The 22375-nt window shown below is 39.2% G+C and overlaps 1 protein-coding gene across 6 annotated transcripts in view; it reads right to left on the minus strand.

Moving 5' to 3' along the window:
• The window catches only part of OSBPL9 (oxysterol binding protein like 9), a 161162-nt gene extending 139048 nt beyond the window's left edge, over nucleotides 1-22114 (minus strand). For 2 of the 6 annotated variants that reach the window (XM_014833089.3, XM_014833088.3), the window contains exon 1: nucleotides 21962-22114. In XM_014833089.3, the coding sequence (XP_014688575.2) occupies nucleotides 21962-22072 (111 nt within the window). In that variant the 5' untranslated portion in view covers nucleotides 22073-22114. The remainder of the gene's footprint in view (nucleotides 1-21961) is intronic. The other 4 variants (XM_014833086.3, XM_014833085.3, XM_070509937.1 and 1 more) reach the window with 3 other exon arrangements.
• Nucleotides 22115-22375: the final 261 nt, after the last annotated feature.

A 22375-nucleotide genomic window follows, 5' to 3' on the forward strand; every position in this document is an offset into this window, starting at 1 on the left:
CCACAGAAATACAAAAGATTATAAGAGAATACTATGAAAAGCTATATACAAACAAATTGGATAATCTAGAAGAAATGGATAAATTCTTAGAATCATACAAGCTTCCAAAACTGAATCAAGAAAAAATAGAGAATCTGAACAGATCAATCATGTAAGGAGATCAAAGCAGTAATTCAAAATCTCCCCCCCCACAAAAAAAACCCAGGACCAGACAGCTTCCCCAAGAATACTACCAAAATTTCAAAGTCGACTTAATACCTTCATCTCTTCTCAAACTCTCCCAAAAAACTGAAGAGAAGGAGATACTTCCTAACTCATTCTACAAGGCTAACATTACCCTGATACTAAATCCAGACCAGGACAAAACAAAAAAGGAAAATTACAGGCCAACATCACTGATGAACATAGACACAAAAATATTTAAGAAAATACTAGCAAATCAAATAGAACAATACATTAAGAGGATCATACACCATGATCAAGTGGGATTTATTCCAGGGATGCAACTTCAACACCTGCAAATCAATCAACGTGATACACCACATAAACAAAAGGAAGAACAAAAATCACATGATTATCTCAAAAGAAGCGGAGAAAGCAGCTGACAAGATACAGCATCCATTTATGATAAAAACTAAATAAAATGGGTATAGGGGAAAGTACCTCAACATAATAAAGGCCAGATATGACAAAACAGCTAGCATCATATTCAACAATGAAAAACTGAAAGCTATCCTATGAACAGCAATAAGACAAGGACAGCCACTGTCACCACTCTTATTTAACATAATATTGGAAGTCCTAGCCAGAGCAATCAGGCAAGAAAAAGCAATAAAAGGGATCCAAATTGGAAAGAAAAAGTAAAACTGTGGGGCTGGCCCCATGGCCGAGTGGTTAAGTTCACGCGCTCCGCTGCAGGCGGCCCAGTGTTTCATTGGTTCAAATCCTGGGTGTGGACATGGCACTGCTCATCAAACCACGCTGAGGCAGCATCCAACATGCCACAACTAGAAGGACCCACAGCGAAGAATATACAACTATGTACTGGGGGCCTTTGGGGAGAAAAAAGGAAAAAAATAAAATCTAAAAAGAAAAAAAGTAAAACTGTCACTATTTGCAGATGACATGATTATATATATAGAAAACCCTAATGACTCCACTAAAAAACTATTAGAAATAATAAACAAATACAGTAAAGTTGCAGGGTACAAAATTAACATCTAAAAGTCAGTTGTATTTCTATATACTAACAACAAAACAGCAGAAAAAGAAATTAAGAATACAATCCTATTTACAATTGCAACAAAAGAATATCTAGGAATAAATTTAACCAAGGAAGTGAAAGACCTGTACAGTGAAAAATATAAAACATTGAAAACACAAAAGAAATGGAAAGATATTTCATACTCATGGATAGACTGGATAGGAAGAATTAACATAGTTAAAATGTCCATACTTCCTCAAGCAACCTACAGATTCAATGTGATCCTGATCAAAGTGTCAGTAACATTTTTCACAGAAACAGAACAAAGAATCCTAAAATTTATATAGAACAACAAAAGACACCAAATATTCAAAGCAATCCTGAGAAAAAAGAACAAAGCTGGGGCCTGCCTGGTGGCGCAGCAGTTAAGTTTGTATATTCCGCTTCAGGCAGCCCTGGGTTCACCAGTTCAGACCCTGGCTGCAGACCTACGCACCGCTTGTCAAGCTCTGCTGTGGTAGGCGTCCCACATATAAAGTAGAGGAAGATGGACACGGATGTTAGCTCAGAGCCACTCTTCCTCAGCAAAAAGACGAGGATTGGCAGCAGATGTTAGCTCAGGGCCAATCTTCCTCAAAAAACAACAACAATAAAGCTAGAGGCATCACACACTCTAATTTCAAAACATACTACAAACCTATAGTAATCAAAACAGTATGGACTGGCAGAAAAGCAGGCACACAGATCAATGGAACAGAATTGAGAGCCCAGAAATAAACCCACACATCTATGGACAGCTACTTTTGGACAAGGGAGCCAAGAACATACAATGGAGAATAGAAAACTGGTCAGCCACGTGAAAAAAAATGAAAGTAGACCATTATCTTACACCATATGCAAAAACTAACTCAAAATGGATTAACGACTTGAATGTAAGACTTGAAACCATAAAACTTCTAGAAAGAAACATAGGCAGTACACCCTTCAAAGTCAGTCCAAGCAGTATCTTTAATTTCCTGTCTCCCCAGGCAAGGGAAACAAAAGAAAAATAAACCAATAGAACTACATAATACCTTCTGCACAGCAAAGGAAACCATCAACAAAATGAAAAGACAACCTAACAAGTGGGAGAAAATATTTGCAAATCACATACCTGAGAAGGGCTTAATGTCCAAAATATGTAAATAACTCATACAACTCAACAACAAAAAAACAAACAACCCAATTAAAGAATGGGCAAAGGATCGCAATAGACATTTTTCCCAAGAAGATATACAGATGGCCAACAAGAAGATGAAAAGATGTTCAACATCACTAATTATTAGGGAAATCCAAATCAAAGCTACAGTGAGGTATCACCTCACACCCATCAGAATGGCTATCATTAAAAAGACCAGAAATAACAAGTGTTGGAGAAGATGTGGAGAAAAAGGAGCCTTTGTACACTGCTGGTAGGAATATAAATTGGTGCAGCCATTATGGAAAACAGTATAGAAGTTCCTCAAAAAATTAAAAATAGAACTACCATATGATCCAGCTATCCCACTTCTGGTATTTATCCAAAGAACAGGAAAATGGTAATGAGAAAAGATATTTACACCCCTATGTTCACTGCAGCATTATTCACAATAGCCAAGACTTGGAAACAATCTAAGTGCTCATCAATGGATAAATGGATAAAGAAGATGAGGTATATATACATATGCAATGGAATCCTACTCAGCCATAAAAAAGATGAAATCATGCCATTTGCGACAACATGGACAGGCCTTGAGGGTATCAAGCTAAGGAAAATAAGTCAGATGGAGAGTTCACTCATAAGTGGAAGATAAAAACAACAACAAACATACACACACACAGATATAGAGAATAGAGGAGTGGTTACCAGAAGAGAAGGGGGAAGAGAGGAGGGCAAAAGGGGTAATAGGGCACATGTGTAGGGTGACGAATGGTAATTAGTCTTTGGGTGGTAAACATGATGTAGTCTACATAGAAATCAAAATATAATGATGTATACCTGAAATCTACATAAAGTTATAAACCAATGTTACCTCAATAAAAAAAAGAAAGAAAGAATTTTCCTTTCCTCATGGTAATAAATTTCTGAAAAGGTCACACAAGTCTATCAGAAAGCAGAATTTATCTTGCCAAAATTGATTTCACAAACTATTCTAGAATATACCTTTTTTAGGTTCACTTAATGTGAGGGACACTTGTATCCATACAGATTCATACCATCTCTCTCACTCCAAACCCATCCAACACTACCACCATGCATATTCGCAATGACCACTTTAGTGAAAAGGAAAAAAGCCCAGCAGAGTAACAAAAGTACAAATCATATTACATATTATCTACATGCTGGTTAAAAGTCAACAGACTTCACCTTAGATAGAAATCACATTGCCTGATTATAATCTCTGCAGTTCATCAGGAAGTTATCAATGAAGACTCCACTAAACAACAATTACCATTCATGTGCCTCATAATGACACTTTGGTCAACTGAAGGACAGCATATATGTTGATCCCATAAGATTAGCACCATATAACCCAGGTGCGTGGTAGGCTATACCATCTAGTTTCACGTAAGTAGATTTTATGATGTTCGCACAATGACAAAATCGCCTAACGATGCAGTTCTCAGAACATATCCCTGTCGTTAAGTGATGCATGACTGTAAATAGAAATAATTTCAACCTCGAGTTGCTCTAAAATGTCTTGTGTACAGGTCAATAATCACCGAAAGATGCTACTGAATTTTATTTTTAAATAAACCTTCTGGTCTATTATCCTGCAGGGGGGAGAGAGAGGAATTTTTCTTTCAGCTGAGAATTACAAAATCATACAAAAATTGTTCTAAAACATAGGATTTGAAATTGGTTATGAAATGAGTATTTGGAAACTAGTCTAATAAAAAGAAAAAGAACCCAAATCAGAGTGGTGTGAGGACAACAATGACCTGCATTCTCGAGAGAACAGCACATAATAATCTGAATTCATACAGTGGTCTACCTTCTCTGTCCATTTCTTAAATCCTTAGGAAAAGGTTATTTTAAGGACACAGAACTACTGAGCTCAATGTCAATCAAATCCACTTAATGTATAATTGCTTCTCACAAAAGAGTTAACACAGTCTAGTGGGGCCTCTGAACTGTTACACTCTGGATATATTTTATTACTTTAGTTGAACTTCTGTGTACCACCTAAGAAACATCTTCTGAAGGGATAGCTACATAAATTTCAAATAGTTTAAATTCAGAACAGCTCAAAATATTCTCCATTTAGGCTTCTAAAGTTATAGATACATCATGTGAAATCTCTCATTTAAACGTACAAAATTATTTCAGTGCCCCAAGCATAAGCTTGAAAAAGATTTCTTTTAAAGAAGTACAATTTCTAGAAGAAATTACAAAAAAAATGTATACCCAGAGATATGTAACTTATCCTACAAACAGGACAATTTAACGAAATAACATGGACTGTGGAGTGAGAGAGAGAAGATTTTGAATTCCAGCCCTGCTAACACACTAGCAGTGTGAACTTGGCCAAGTCACTTAACTTCTCTGAGCCACAGTTTCTTTATTTGTAAAAGTGAGATATTACGGGTACAGCCACTATGGAAAACAGTATGGAGATTTCTCAAAAAGTTAAAAATAGAAATACCCTATGACCCAGCCATCCCATTACTGGGTATCTATCCTAAGAAACTGAAATCAGAAATCCCAAGAGTCCCTTGCACCCCTATGTTCATCGCAGCATTATTTACAATAGCCAAGACGTGGAACCAGCCTACATGCCCAGAAACTGATGATTGGATAAAGAAGATGTGCTATATATACACAATGGAATACTACTCAGCCATAAAAAAAGACAAAATTGGCCCATTCACAGCAACGTGGATGGACCTTGAGGGTATTATGTTAAGCGAAATAAGCCAGTCAGAGAAAGACAAACTCTATATGACTCCACTCATAGGTGGAAGTTAGTATATTGATAAGGAGATCTGACCGGTGGTTACCAGGGAAAAGGGGGGGTGGGGGGAGAGCACAAAGGGGGAAGTGGTGTACCCACAACATGACTAACAAAAATGTACAACTGAAATCTCACAAGGTTGTAATCTATCATAACATTAATAAAAAAAAAATGATTGGTGTTATGGATGTAAATAAAACCGTTGGAAATAATTTTTAAAAAAAAAAGTGAGAAATTACGTGTTCTCATAGGATCATTAAAGTTAATACAAGTAAATCACCTAGTGCAGCACCTGGCATATAAAAGGCATGAGATTCACGCCCCGTCCTTGCTCCCACCTTAAATATAGCAAAGAGGGAACTGCAATCATTTTCTCTAAACCTAAACTCATCCTAAACCCACTAGGCCATACTTTCTTTAAGATTTTATTTTTCCTTTTTCTCCCAAAGCCCCCCAGTACACAGTTGTGCCTTTTTAGTTGTGAGTCCTTCTAGTTGTGGCATTAGGCCATGCTTTCTTTCAGACATGTCTCCTATTGTCAACTCAGTTCCCTCTACACACACTACACACATTCCCGCACACACAGCTTATTTAGTAATAATACATAGCCCTTACAAAAACCAAATAAGCAACAAAATAAAACAAAAACATGTATTTTTCCTCCTTAATGCTCACCACACACTTCCTCTGTGGACCGTTTCTCAATTCAGCTCCTATGCTCAGGTACGATTTACTGAGTTCTCCTCAATTTACGGATGTTGCTATTGAACTACTTATTATATTGTATTATAGCTGTTTGTCTATTTTCCTTGACAGACAGTGGGCTTAATTATCCTTGTGTTACTATTATTCCACCCTGTCTTCCAGAACCTAATTAATGCCTGGGACCTGGAAGGTATTAGAGAAATGTCTGCTGAATGGATAGCCCCAGCCTCCTCTCCCAGGCACCCTGCTCCTCCAACAAACATAATTCACTCAAAATATGCCCATTCATTCCCACTTCAGGCTACTCAACAACTCTGAGTGAAACCGGGGAAACTTTTCTCCCATTTCTGATACTTTTCCATCTCCTTTAAACAAATTTCTACAATTGCATTTAAAAATATCACCATAAAACAACTAGAGGGCAATAATCTCTAATAATGGTATATAAGCACTAAATCAAATGAAACGTAGCACCAAAGTAACCTCTTAATTGTAGCTTAATTATAACTACTAATTGAATCTCCAACAGAACTATAAGCTTTTATTTGTTCAGTCCATTTCTAGTATTTACTAAGTGCTGAAAAGTAGCCTAAGTTAACGAATTAAATTGCAAAATCAAGAAATCTAGCTTGGTGCTGGTATATAGCATCATCAATGAAAACCTGTTTAATTGGAAATACAACTAGGGATTTACTCTGCTTCAAAAAGCAAATGCATCTGGAAAAGTTTTACACAAACATATTCAAAATCTACTAGGGAAAATTAGCTTGCCATTTAAACTAATTCTACAGTCCTTTTATAAAGCAAGAGTGCCTCCCCAGACCTGTTATAGAAACACAAAAATTTTTATTTGAATGTTAATTTTACTTGCTTAAAATAAATTAAATTTTGGGGCCGGCCCCGTGGCCGAGGGGTTGGGTTCGTGTGTTCTGCTTCCCAGTGGCCCAGGGTTTCACTGGTTCGGATCCCAGGTGCGGACATGACACCGCTCGTCAGGCCATGCTGAGGTGGCATCCCACATGCCACAACTAGAGGGACCCACAACTAAAAATACACAGCTATGTACTGGGGGGATTTGGGGAGAAAAAGCAGGGGGAAAACAATAATTAATTAATTAATTAAATCTATATCAAAAATCAAGTGAGACTTGCTCTGAATATCTCACAGCTAAAAGTGAGGTCTCCTTCTTTTGAACTTTTTAACACAAAGCACTCCAACTTCCCTTTCTTAAGGTACAAATACTTCTATGTTGTATGAAAATAATGTATGTGCATGCTTCATCACTTCTCTCAGAGGGCAAGGTTTCTGAATTTTCCTTGTGCCATTCCCCATCCAATATCCCTGCTACACCTTTGCAAATTAAACAGTTAATAAATTTATGGTAGAAGACATGTGGACAAATGTCAAAATGGTCTCCCTCCTTTCAACATAAATGTAAACACCGCTTTAGTACTGATCACATGTTAGTTCATTCCCAACAGCACATGAAGTTGTACTCCACGCTAGTGTTGCACCTTGGGCCACACACACTCCTGGAACACAGGTGGTCAATCTGCTGGGCAATATTAATCTATAAAGGCAGAAATCACAGGAGGCTGGCTCTAGGGCGTGAGATGGACAGGAAAGAGACAGGAGGGAATTTTGCAGGATGACAGCAATGCTCTATATTGTGATTGGGATACTGTTAACAAGGATGTGAGCAAATGTCAAAACTCGTCTAACTGTACACCTGAAATCTGTGGTTTTTTGCTGGATCTAAGTATATCTCAATAAAAGTAAGTAAGAAAATAAATAAATAAATAGTACTTGCCAGAATTCCACACTGATACCCTGCTAACAACAACAATTACAAAATAGGAAACGATAGCAATAACACCCCCCGTTGGCTCCTTTCTATTTGAGAAAGCACCATCTTCTTAAACCATCCTGATAGTATTTAATGTATCAGAGAGCCTTCACTAGTTAATGCCTTGAGGGCACTCAATAGCCCAAAATGTCATCATGCTGATGGAAAACTACACCAACAAAAACTGTGAGGAGTCACAGACCCACAATAATGAAGGAATTTTCCCCATCATTCATGCCTCAACGTATCTATGATAACTCCCTCATTTCCCACCCACCCCCCCATTACAGAGGGCCTCACTTTGAGAAGCAGATTTAGCGTCTACTTTTCTACAGATGGAGCCTTAGGAAACTATACTGAATCAGTACACAAGGTGACAGTAATATTAGAGGTTCTCCAAGATCCTGGGAAGACTTAGCTGCCTTCCTTTGGGAGAAAACAGACATATATTAGAACAGGGATATATACAATATCATCTTTAAGAGCTGGAAGAGCCTGGAGTTCATTATACTAATTACGACTAATTATATTAAGCATCAGAAAGTATTAATAGTAGTAGAACTAGGGGCCGGCCCCGTGGCCGAGTGGTTAAGTTCACGCACTCCACTTCAGCAGCCCAGGGTTTCACCAGTTCGAATCCTGAGCGCGGACACGGCACCGCTCATCAGGCCATGCTGAGGAGGCGTCCCACATGCCACAACTAGAAGGACCCACAACTAAAAATACACAACTATGTATCGGGGGGCTTTGGGGAGAAAAAGGAAAAATGAAATCTTTAAAATACTAATAGAACTAGAGTAAAAAGGCCAGAACTAGAACCACTAAACCAGAATAGAAGTTTTGCTGACTGAAAGATTAGACCTGTTCGATTCACATAATAGATGTGTCTGTAATGTGGAAATACTGCATCTTGATATCAATGTCTGATGCCATTAAATATCTATAATACATAACTCCCTTCACTCTGCTTCTGCTCACAAATTTGACATCCCATATAGCTTGCTTTCAGAGAGCATATGCACTAATCAGACAGCCTAAGTACACAGTTTCCTTAACAGTTATAGTTCTTGTTATGAATTAATAAATTGGAACACCAGTTTATACAATAGTGACCACAATGTACATTTATTGAATATTATTATTTGTCAAACACTGTCATAAACTTCAGCTTTTTGTTAACATTTACTGAGCACTTAAATGCCAGCCACTCTGCTGGTGCTTTAAATACAATTTTATTTAATTCTCACATCAGTCTTATGATATAGTTCTTTTATTATACCCATTTTATACTTGAGGAATCAAAAGCTTAGAAAGGTTTAAGTAACTTGCCCATGGACTCACAGATAGCAAGCAGGAGAGACAGGATTCCAAACCAGGTCCGACTGCAAAAGCCGTGCATTTCTACCACAATTACTATAAGTCTGGCTAATTTAAGTTTCCCTTCAAAGTTTTTCTGAGCCACAAACGCTGAGCATCAAATCGGCGATCCTTCTGAATTCAACAGCATAAATGTCACCCTAAAGCCTCGCAGCAGCACCTCTGAGGATGGTGCCCACAATTTTAGGTAAGGAATATGCATATAGTACACAAACTATATCACCCCTGCAGGGCAGTCTGTGGCATCACGTACTTAACTAATTTCACAATCAAGCATGTGAAGATTTCTGTAGTACAACATATATTTACACTAAGTGTGATAAACACTATAGCGACACAATTCAAATGAGAATATAATAAATTTAAGGAAAAAAATTTTGGAACTCAGAGATCAAGGAATTTCAGAATTATGGGTAAAGGATTATGGACTTGTATTTTGATTTGGTGTGACCTATTAGTACACTGGAAAGTCCCAGGTCTTTCCCTATTTCTTAAAAAGCACAATTTTATCTTCATGTCAGAATTTCAGGCCAACAGATCAGTGAAGAACACCACTTTCACAGAGTTTAATGAAGCCCAGCTATGATGACGTAGGGTTTTCACATCCTTTCTAAAGTTAAATATTAAATACTAAATAGTAGCCTAAGTTCTGTAAATTACCTAAAGCATGTTAATATATGCTGGATCTCAATGTAGACCTTCTATTTCTGTTTTGTTTCTCAAATACTGCCCAAAATACTAAATAATGATTAATGTTACTTTCACAAAAAATGATTGAAGGAACTGATGGGCACGTGTTAAACTCCAGACGGTGCGTGCTGTATGTTAGTACTTCTCCTGCCAAACTGTGCAGTGAGAAGCCATCATCATCATTCACTTCACTTCTCTAGCAAAAACTGCCCAAGGCTGTTTTTCCTTATTTGGAAAAGATTAAGTCAGAGCCCAGAATAGTAAGATTATGAAAAGATGAACAAGAAGAAGAGCACTACAAAAATTTAAAGATGGGAAAATTTGTACAACACATAAAATAATCTAGTTAATAAGAACCATAGATAGAACCATGGAATTTTGGATTCTTACTCCTAATTTTAGGACTCATCCTACAAGCCCCAATTTAGAATGAGGGTATACTCCAAAAGCTCCTTGTTCAAGTTTGGAGTTTAGAGCTCAGAACAAATTTTTGCAAAGAAACGTTAAAAGATGGTTCCCAGGTTAGCTAGGAAAAGCACTTGAAATACACTATGTGAATATCAAAAGATAGGGGGGAAATTGTTATAAATTCAAACACTGCCTAAGAATTTATTTTCTTAAAGAATTTCTCCTGGATTCTAGTGCTTAAGGGAAAGAACAATTATGAGAGAATAAGGAAATAGGTCAAGAATTCAAGAGCTATGCCAAAGGGCTTATGAAACTTTCAAGGATTTAAGAAGTTAATGATTTGCAATAATCGTATTTTACTTTCACAATCAGGAAAAAATACTTTTAAAAAAGGCAATTTAAAAACACTCATTCTTTATCAGGTCTAGTTTTACTTCAAAATTTATGGGTTTCCAAAAAAAAGAAGGCAGAGGAGTTAACATGCAAGCACAAAATGGTGGGTTAGTCACACAGGAGGTCACCTGTTAGAAACTTACACTTAACTCTTCTTCGGAATGACTAAAATTTCAAAGTAGAATTATCTTGGAGAATTTGCCACTACCGTCCTCTGCTCCCATATCGTGAATATAAAAAACTCATCACTCAACAAATTGTAAGACTTAGTACCTGCTCCCCCTCCCCTTCTCCCCAGCTAGCAGGCTTTCAGTGAATTGGAATAGGAGGGAGAGTCTTGTCTACCCTTGGCATTTCAATGGGATGATCTAAGTCCCCATCTTACATCTTACGTGTAAAAGGATTCAGTACTTTTTAATGATTAATCAATGCAGTTTGTATTTTAGAAGGGCTATGCAGAAGTTTATTTCATTGTGATAATAATGTAAATTATTTATCACCTGTCAGCAAACTAGTGATAACTTGGGCTTATCATCATTTTAAAATATCACTGCTCATGTAATTCGGTATCCTCCAACAGAAAGAACATTCTATTTGGAGTTGGAAGACTTGATCATGCACATAGAAACTACTGTGTGACTTCGTAGGTCTAAATTTCTTCATGGAAATAATAGCAACAACTTCACACTATTGTTCGTTCCATAAATATTTACAGAATGCTAAGTGCCAGGCACTGCTCTAGATGCTGGAGATAAAATGACAAGTGACAAGAAATATTCACATATTGAGGTACACAGGGTACCTATTCTGGTTTAAAACTGGTTCAGCCTGAACTAAAGAAGCCTGACTTATGGCCTATCTCCAAAGAAGATATACAAATGGCCAATAAGCACATGAAAAGATGCTCAACTTCAACAGCTATTAGGGAAACACAAATCAAAACCATAATAAGATACTACCTCACACCCACTAGGATGGCTATCATCAAAATGACAGATAATAACAAACGTTGGGAAAGATATAGAGATATTGGAACCCTTGTACCTCGGTGGGAACGTAAAATGGTGCAGCTTCTTTGGAAAACAGTCTGGCAGCTCCTCAAACGTTAAATATAGAGTCACCATATGACCCAGGAATTCCACTTCTAGATATGTAACCAAGAGAAATGAAAACATATGTCCACACTAAAACTTATGTACACAAATGTTCATAGTAGCATTACTCATAGTAGCCAAAATCGGAAACTCGAATGTCTGTTAACTGGTTAATGAATAAACAAAATGTGGAATATGCATACAATGGACTATTCAGCAACAAAAAGTATTGATATGTGCTACAATATGGATGAGCCTTGAAGACATTACGCTAAATGAAAGAAGCCGTATTAGAATTGTTTAAAGAACACTTTTATAATATGATACAAAACGTCCAAAATAGACAAATCTATAGAGACTGAAAGTAGATTAGTGGTCGCCTAGGGTTGAGGGTGAAAAAGTGGGGAGTGATTGTTTCTTTTGGGGGTGATGAAAATTTTCTAAAATTGATTAAGGAGATGGTTACACAGTTCTGTGAATATACTACTAAAAACCATTGAAATGTATCCTTCAAATAGATGGTATGTGAATTATATCTCAATGAAACTGTTCTATAAAAAAAAAGAAGGAAAGGCAACACGTAACCCAAGTATTTACTAAAAATTTCCATATAAAATTGTTACAATTAAGATGTTTAGTTGCTATAATAAATATTCTTAAAATAAACAAACAAAAGTCCATAAATAGAAAGGAAGAAGTTGAAGATATATGAGAGAGAGGGAGGGGAGAAAGCAAACAAACAAGAAAATCTATAGACTGAGTCCTTGAAACATTTGTGAGCAGACGGAATCCAGACCAACCAAGGATTAACTCTTCCACTCTGAGGAAGAAGGATGCAGGCAAGGATAGGCAGGCAAGTAGGTATACTAATAGGTGGGGGTACGAGGAGTTAAGGAGTTCCCACCAAATGGACTCTATTGTCTCTGGGAAGCACAGCATCCACGAGTGATGGAGGAAAGAGGAGCGCAGAGACTGCAGGGGCAGCTGCCAGAGTGACAAAGCAAACACTCACCCAATATTTTATTTACCCATCTGTGCCATAACAGTAATGGCAAAATAAAACACAAGAACTGAAAGAAGTGGACAATCTCAGCATAAAGGCTTAATGTGAACAAAACTCCAGGAAACAGAAAATCAATTTTCATAACAATCTTAACACTGTTATGTGAATGGGAAAAATAATTATGAATACCTCAAAACACTTCCCTTGAATATGATTCCTTTTATACGATTCCATGTACCATGTAAACTTAACTTTTGCAAAAAAAATAAATTCTCTTTTTTTAAGGAAGTTCAAACTAGTCTAAGAAGATAATCCTTTACAATAAAATAAATGAAAAGGAAAACAATTGATTGGGTTGACCATTTGTTTTTCTCTATAGGCAGTAAAAAGAACTAAAACTTAATCTAAATCATTTGTGCATTGTTCTAGCTTTGACTGGAACTATTTGAAAATCTAATCCTATGACAACTGCCACATTTAGGAGTGGCATATTTAAGAACTCTACGCTTTGTCCTTCCACAAATTATTACCATCAACAAAACTGCTTGCAACAGAAGCAGGGACTGACTGCTTGTCTGATATAACACACTAAGCAAAAGAGCCCACACAGTTCTACAGGCTCTGGATGATTAAATGAAAGCCACAAGTGTTAATATAAACTCAATGAGGTTTTACATAAACCATGGAAATATACATATTTGTTATTAATATATTCTGCAAAACACAAGGCTGTGTAAGCAACAATTCCAAAAAGCCTTCTGCATCTCATCTCTAAGCCTAGTTTGAAGAGCCTTGGACATTCCATTCACTATGAGAACAATGTGCCACATTGTAGAGCTTGAAGATTACAATGCTCAGTACTGCTATCAAGGAGTTTACAAGCTTGCTGTACAGATAAAGAATGTACTAGAGATAGGACTAGTTAATTATAACAGATGTAAAATGATTAAATGCCCAAAAGAATCACATGAACAAGGCTCAAGGGTTTTAGAACAGGGAAAAATCAAAGCTGACTTAGAGAATTCAAGGAAAGCAAAAGACATAAAACGTCCACATACTTCTTCCCACTGATACTACTTACCGTTGTAAGAGGTTTGTTTTCTTTTCAGTGCTTTAGATTAGATACAACTTTTCTTTTGTTCCTTTTACAATTCTAAAGCTACTTTATTAGATTTGGACTGTTAATATGTATCATGTAAACTTAATAAAAATCACTTTTGATATATTCAAGAAAAGTTTATCTAGAAAACTATAAATTCACTTTTTTTTTTAAAGATTTTATTTTTCCTTTTTCTCCCCAAAGTCCCCTGGTACATAGGTGTATATTTTTAGTTGTGGGTCCTTCTAGTTGTGGCATGCAGGATGCCGCCCCAGCATGGCTTGATGAGTGGTGCCATGTCCGTGTTCAGGATCCAAAGCAGCGAAACCCTGGGCCGCAGAAGTGGAACTGGCAAACTTAACCATTCGGCCACGGGGCCGGCCCCTAAATTCACTTTTAATTGTTGGATGGGAGTGGTGCTGACATCTTTCGAGGAGAATCTGAGACTAGCTTTTTTACATCTTTGCAAGAGAAATACACACACTTAAGCTCTTAAAAAACCTAAAATCTAAGAATTGGATGGCAGATTTTTATCATCTTCTAGACACTGCTAAGGATTGCCAAATAACAACGTGTTTTGACTACCAGTGGTTGTGAAATGTAATCATTATGAGTCTCTTCCAGTCAGCATTTAATAGCAAGGAACATGTGATTTCTCTAATGATTCCCTTTGCAAAGAACACCTTGGGGCCGGCCCAGTGGCGCAGCGGTTAAGAACGCACGTTCCGCTTTGGCGGCCCAGGTTTTGCCAGTTCGGATGCTGGGTGGGGACATGGCACACCTTGGCACGCCATGCTGTGGTAGGCGTCCCACATATAAAAAAAGTAGAGGAAGATGGGTACGGATGTTAGCTTAGGGCCAGTCTTCCTCAGAAAAAGGAGGAGGACTGGCAGATGTTAGCTCAGGGCTAATCCTCTCCCCCACCTCAAAAAAAAAAAAGAATACCTTAAGCGGCCCTAGTAACTTACTAATTCACTGTTTCTAACTTTCTCTCCAAAATGTTACAAAAACAATACAAAGTAAGTGAGTTAAACATTTATGTGTAGTGACTAACCATATTTTATAACCTCAACTAGTTCCTCATACAACCTGATTAACCTTTAACATGTCCCTAGTTATTCCTTTTTCCAGTTCCCAAGGTCATTGATGTAAATCTTTACTACACTCAAGGCCTGACTCTACCCTACTTTTTAACATGGGCCTTGCTTCCCACTCCTACAACGTTTAAGCATACTCCTATCTTAGAAGCCCTTCCCCTCAATTCCATATCCCTCTCTGCCTCTTTCACAGTCAAACACCTTGAGTAATCTACACTCACTTTCTCTACTTCTTACCTCCTATTTACTCTTCAAACCACTCCAATCAGCCTTCCACACCCACTACTCCATAGAAAGTACTCTCACTAAAGGCATTAGTAATGTACAAATTGATCAATTCAATGGATTTTTTTTTTCCTGAGGAAGATTTGCCCTGAGCTAACATCCATTGCCAATCCTCTTCTTTTTTTGCTCAAGGAAGATTAGCCCTGAGCTAACATCTGTGCCAATCTTCCTCTATTTTTTTGTATGTGAGACACCACCACAGCACTGGTGAGTGGAGTAGGTCTGTGCCTGGGATCTGAACCTGCAAACTTGGGCCACTGAAGCACAGCACGCAGAACTTTAACCACTCAGCCACAGGGCCAGGCCCCCAGTGGATATTTTTTAAGATTTCTTTAAGATCTATTCAATCCTCTCAAGAGTATTCAAGCCAAGTAACTATTTGCACCTTGACAGCCACATTCTTTGGGTTTTTCTCTTATATTATCTCTGGCTGTTTCTTTTCACTCTCCTATGCAGGCTTTTTTCTCTGCCAATCCCTTAAATATGATTGTGGCGGTTTAAAATCTATCCACAAGGGGCTGGCCCCATGGCCGAATGGTTAAGTTCACGCGCTCCACTGCAGGCGGCCCAGTGTTTTGTTGGTTCGAATCCTGGGCGCGTAAATGGCATGCTCATTGGACCACGCTGGGGCGGCATCCCACATGCCACAACTAGAAGGATCCAGAATGAAGAATATACAACTATGTACCGGGGGGCTTTGGGGAGAAAAAGGAAAAAATAAAATCTTTAAAAAAAAAAATCTATCCACAAATTCTTTGACACTCCTTTCAAAAGGGAGAGCCTAATTCCCCTCCCCATACCTAAAATTCCCATCCCTAGTATGAGCTAAATTAATGATTCATTTTTAATGAACAGAAGAAGGCAGAAGTGATGTTCTCAGCCTAGGTCATAAAAGGCACCATGCCTTCCTCCTGACTCTCACTTGGATCACTCCCTCTGGGCAAAGCCAGATGCCCTGTCATGATGACATTCGTGTAGCCCAACAGAACAGCAGCAAGGAACTGAGGCTTTCTGCCAACAGCTGGGAGAGTGAGTCACCTTGGAAGCAGACCCTCCAGCTCCAGACAAGGCTTTCCGATGACTGTAACCCTAGCCAACGTCTTCACTGCAACTTTATGAGACCCTGAGCCAGAGCAACCCAGTTAAGTCACTCCCAAAGTTCTGAGCCACAGAAACTATGAGATAATAAAAGTTTGTTGTTTTAAGTTGCTAAATTTGGGGATAATGTGTTACAAAGCAATAGATAACTAATCCAATGATGTTTCTCAGTGTCCTATCCAAAGCTCTCTATTATTCTCACTTACTCAACTCTCCATATGTGTAAAACTAACACTTATTCGTAACCCAGATTTTTCTCTAAGTTCCAGGCTACATGACATCTTTATGCCAATTTCAACATGTCCCAAAGCAACCACCTTTCTCCTCCAATTTGTTCTTCCTATCTTCCCTATCATCATTCATCCAGGTAAAACCAAAAACCTGGATTTCATCAGACTCCTCCTCCCCTTTCACTAACATTCAATAAATCACTAAGCCCAGTCAATAAGACCTGATTATTTCTCTGTAACAATAGTATTCTTTAAAGAATACAAATTTCACCTGAACCTACTGATCAATTTTAAAATCATAGAGAGACAACCAGACATCATGTGTCACTTAATATGTTCCACCTATGAAGTATTCTTGCCCAGAAGAAAAAAAAAAAAAACCTAAATTTGATTACACTTCTAGCTCTAATTATCAGTTTATAAGAAACACAGAAGACAAAAAAACATGTTTAAACATACCATAAGAATGTTACCAGCACAATCCAGAATGTGGAAAATTCTACAGAATAAATGATCTGGTTTCTTCAACAAAAAATAGCAAAGAATAAAGCAGGGAAGGAGGACCCATAGATTAAAAGAGACCCAATTTTATACATAGATCTTGTTTGGAATCCTGACTCAAAAAAACCAACTGCTGGGGGCTGGCCCCGTGGCCAAGTGGTTAAGTTCGCGTGCTCCGCTGCAGGCAGCCCAGTGTTTCGTTGGTTCGAATCCTGGGCGCGGACATGGCACTGCTCATCAGGCCACGCTGAGGCAGCATCCCACATGCCACAACTAGAATGACCCACAACGAAGAATATACAACTATGTACTGGGGGGCTTTGGGGAGAAAAAGCAAAAAAATACAATCTTTAAAAAAAAAAAACCAACTGGTGAGGGAGAGATGTTTGAGACATCAAGGAAATTGAACACTGACTGGATATTTGACAATACTGATAAATTATTATTATTTAGTTGTAATAATTTTGATAACATTTTTTAAAAGAGAGAGATCTTAACTTTTAGTAATACATACTGAAATATTCACAAGTGAAATGATATGGTGTCTGGGATCTGCTTTAAAACAATCCAGCGGAGAAGGAAGAAGTTGATGGGAGTATTAATAAAACAAGATTAGCCATATGTTGATAACTGTACAAGCTGGAAGACAGGAATTCATTTTACTATCTCCTTTTATGTATTATTGAAATTTTCTATAATAAACATTTTTTCTATAATAAAAAGTGCTTACAACACTTAACTTTCCACTGCCCTGGGGGTAAAGTTCAAACTCCTTAGCATGGTTTACCAAGAAAGCCTTTCATGAGCTGGCCCCTGCTTACCTCTCCAGCTCATCTCACGACTGTCCTCCTCACAGCCCAAACTCCAGGACTGACAAGCCCCTTATTCTTGCCTCCCTCCAAAAACACTTACTGCCTCTATCTCAGGCAGTTTCCTCCCTCTGTTCACATGGCCAACCTCTATTCATCATTTGGGTCACAGCAAACCTGCTTCTTCTAGGAAACTTTTCCTGCCCCTCCAAGACTGAGTCCAGTAACCCAGCTATGTACCCCCTAAACATCCTATGCTTTCTCTATCACAGCTCTTACTTGCTGCACCCCCCAGTAGACTCAGTATCATGAAAGCCAAGGACTATTTCCACCTTATTTACCATTTTAACCCCTCTTCCTAGCATAATGCATGGCACACAGTAGGTACTCAATAAACACTAGATAAATTTACAAAAGGCATGACCTCCACCAACTTTCTAACTTTCCAACTTCTCACATATCTATGCCTCCCTCAATTTTCCTTCCTTTCTCATCTTCCTTTGTGATCATGATTCACATAAATGGTTAGCTACTTACACAGTGTTCCCAAACTTATATGCCCTCTCTGGGCACCTCATCTAACAAAAATTCAACTAACAAATTCTTTGTTATAATCTAACAGATCTTCATCTCCAGGCCTGACCTATGGCTCCAAATAGCTTCTGGACTCAATCTCCTGCCATCTCCCATACACACCTTTACACTAGAGCTGCTCAGAAATTTTCAATATCTTTTTAACACACTTATGTTCTCAAGCTTCCCAATTTGTGCATATTCACCATTCTCTGAAATGCCCTTCTTCTCTTTTACCTTTATCCTTTAAGTCTCAGCTAAAATGTCTCTTTGGACTTTTCCAGGCAATATTCTCATAGCAGTCTACTCTTATTTCTACTGTAGAATTTATCATACTGTTCTGAAATTATGTTTAGGTAACCGCTCTGCTAGACTGTGAGTGCCTAGATAGAAACGACTCTCCTTCGTGCCTGCATCTCCAGCATGTATAGTGCAATGCCTATGACAAAGCTGGCCCCAAATAAATCCTTGCTGAATGAACTACATTACATTGTTTCTGATAATTCAGAGACTGTGCTAGAGCTGAAAGGACTGCCTAAATCTACTTTACAAAAGGAGGTAATCAGTTTCTCTGCTCCTATATTGGGCAGCGTAGTAACATATTAAGCTCTTTTTCAAAAACTGAAAATTCACAGGTTATGAAAACAAAAGAAATGTAAAGGAAAAAGACCATCCAGTCCCACAAGACAGGTTTGGGTCCAGGCCCAGGCCCAGAGGAGAAGATCCAGGCTGAGGTGAGGTGTGGATGAAATAATTCAGTTCACAGCAATCCCAGTGATCCTAACCTAACCCTGAGATTATCCCAGTATCAATTCTTAGTACAAGGTGACTCTAAAGCAAGGCCAATACAGTTTAGTTCAGGGTTTCAAGGCCACCCTAGAATACATCTCCAACCACAGAGCCAGACCAGAGCTCATGTGATTCTGGAAACGAAGAATGGAGTGACTTGCTATTTACTGCTCTGCTTAAAAGGCTGTGCAGCTAATTCAGATATTCTTCCCAGAAGACGTAGCTCCAAGTTATCAGCCATACGCAAATCATTAAGATGTATCCTCAAATCCTTCTGAATCCTAATGTACTGAAACAATGTCCAAGTGCACAGAATTCGCTGCCAACATTCATGTGGTCTCCTCCTTTCTTAAGTGAATACGTAGCCTTTTCCCAGCTTTACCGCACCTCCTCTAATTTGGGATTGGGTATCATTTTATTTTCACAAGACCATTTTATTTTACAATATTTCTCTGCTGTTTCTCTGCACGCAATACTTTAACATGGAAGAACTAGAAAAGAAAAAGAAAACTTCTAAATAGCCATTAGTGAGAAGTAGGATACCTCCTTCTGCTGGCAAGGATGATGTTTTATGGAGTCTAGTCTCAGAAGGGAGGATAATAACTAGGGGAGAAAAAACGGAAGTATATGAAAAACCTGTATTTAGCCAGTAAGACAAGGAGAGATTTCTCAAGGTATTCAGAAACTAAAAGAGCAAGGAGGCAGAAAAAGGATACACTAAAGGAAGAAAAACAGGAAAAAGGAAGATTCTACCTGGGTTAGGAGCTCCCAAGAACTCCAGCTTGGGGCCCTTCCAGGTTGGCCACACAAATTTCAGATTTGTAGAGTAACTTAATTCCACAGTGCCACCCACGGAAATTACTCTGCCTTGAACAGGTTGAGAAAAGTCCACAGGATTTTCTGATTATCACATCTACTGAAACCCAATATTACTCTTCATTTATCTGAGCCATCAGATTTCTTAATTTCAGAGTTTTCAGGATTTAATATTCAGTTGCCTCTCTTTCATGGCTACCTAAAGATAATCTTGAGCAGTGTGTTTAAATCTCATTCAGGATTGGTCTTTTTCTCCCCTTTAAAAATGATGCAGAGGGCAGGTCAGGTGGCATAGTAGTCTGCCTCAGCAGCCCGGGGTTCACGGGCCCAGATCCCGGCCATGGACCTGAACACCACTCATCAAACCATGCTATGGAGGCATCTCACATAAAAAAGAGGAAAAGATTGGCACAGATCTTAGTTAGCTCAGGGCCAATCTTCCTCACCAAAAAAAAAAAAAAAAAAAAAAATTATGTATAGAAAGAAAGTTGACAGTTGAAAGATGTTGAAAGTTACACTTTTCACTCTTGCAGGCTTGCCTTTAGTAACTCACAGCTTGTAATTTTCTTCTTCCTATAGTGAAAGTGAAGTGTAGTGGAAAGAGTCACAAAGTCAAGAATTTGGAAATGTGATTACACCACTTACTGCTAGCTCTGTGATCTTGCACAAATTATTTAAAAGCCTAGAGCGTCAGATTCCGAAACTGTAAAATGGGGATATAAAATGGAGATAATGAACACCTACCTTGCAGAGTTATTGTGAGTAAAATGAATTAAAGGAACCACTAGACTAGAATATAAGCTCCAAAGAGGAATGATGAATGACTGATCTCTGTTAATTCTTGCTCACATGCACACGCAGGTGCACAGACACTCACACACACCTAGCCTAAAGCAATAATTAACAATAGAGTGGGAGCTCAATAAATATTTTTTAATGAACAAACACACACTAGGGTCCTCATTTCTCTTATCAACATTAACCCTTCTTCCATAATCACAATTTTTTTCCTTCTGTTTTCTATTATTTTCTAAAACCCTCAGGACATTCTATTTTGTCCTTTTAAATGGTTTCCTCCCTGTCACTGGCTATTATTAACCATACACTTACTCAGAGAAAGTACCTTTGGACGTAATTTTTCTCTCTAATACCACCCACTTTCCATTTCTAACGCGATGGAGGTGGAAGGGAGAGTCAGAACACAAGATTCACAGCAATTCATGGACTTGCCCACGGCCACTGATTCGTGTTTAACGACAGTGAAGTCCTGAACTCGGCCCTCTCCCAAATATAACTTTCAGGAGACACCGCACTACGCACTCTCTCTCTCCGCTAACAAGGGACTCCTGTGTAGGAAATCCTCGGCTCTCAAAAGTTAAGGCGTCGCTTCCCGCTAACTAGAGGAGCGGGTCCCTAGAATGAGACACTCAACTTGGGCAGACAGGAGGGATTTCGGACGCCTCCGTGTTGCGCGAGGGCCAGTTATCTTTGGACCTGGCCAAGCTCGTTTGGCCACTCCTCCAAGAAAGCAGCGCTCTTCGATCCCTGGAGGGAAGCTAAGGGGCGCGGCCGTCTACCCGGCCTCGGGTGGACGGTGGCAACTCCATGACAACGTTGGGAGACCGCACGGACCGCGCGACTGGACCTTTTAACCCATGACTACGACCGCCCTCACCACCTACCCCCGTGCCCGACCCCACGACGGCTTAATATCAGACCCCAGAAAAGAAACACGGCTCGCCCCCAACCCATAAATCAGCCAGCCAGTGCCTGCTCACTGGCTGCGCCCGCATCTCCTTCACCCTCATTGGCTATCCCGGACGTAAAACCCTCCCCAACGAGGGAACTCTCTCGTACGGCGGCACCCCCAACCTAGCAACCTCAACCTGGCTACCAAAAGCCCGCCCCCCCATCCACCCGGGCACTGCGACCCCCGAGGCGCTCCGGAGCTCTGTCCCCCGAGGACTCACCGTGTAGTAGGAGAGCAGCCCTGCATTATAGTCCAGCACGAACCAACGGTACTGCCAGCCCTTCATCACGTTAGTCCATTTGCTCAGCGGCCCTTCCATGATGGACGCCATCTTGGGAGCCGCCAATGACAACAAACGGCCTGACGTCACTCGCCTATAATGCCTTCGGCATGCGGGGGCGGGGCCTGCGCCGGGGCGGGGCGGGGCGGGGCAGGGGCGGGGGCAGAGGCTCCTCCTCCGACTGGACTTGCCGACCCACGCCCCCAGTTATCAATCTCAAACACTCTTTCTTTGGTCCCGTATTGTGTGTAGGACTCCCTGCCAGGGATGTGAGGAATGCAAGCATGAATACTGTTATTAAGATTATTTATTAGCATGGATAATTTTACTACCCATGATGATGCCCTACACTTC

This window comes from Equus asinus, chromosome 5 (assembly GCF_041296235.1).
Source record: "Equus asinus isolate D_3611 breed Donkey chromosome 5, EquAss-T2T_v2, whole genome shotgun sequence".
In the NCBI taxonomy this organism is placed as follows: domain Eukaryota; kingdom Metazoa; phylum Chordata; class Mammalia; order Perissodactyla; family Equidae; genus Equus; species Equus asinus.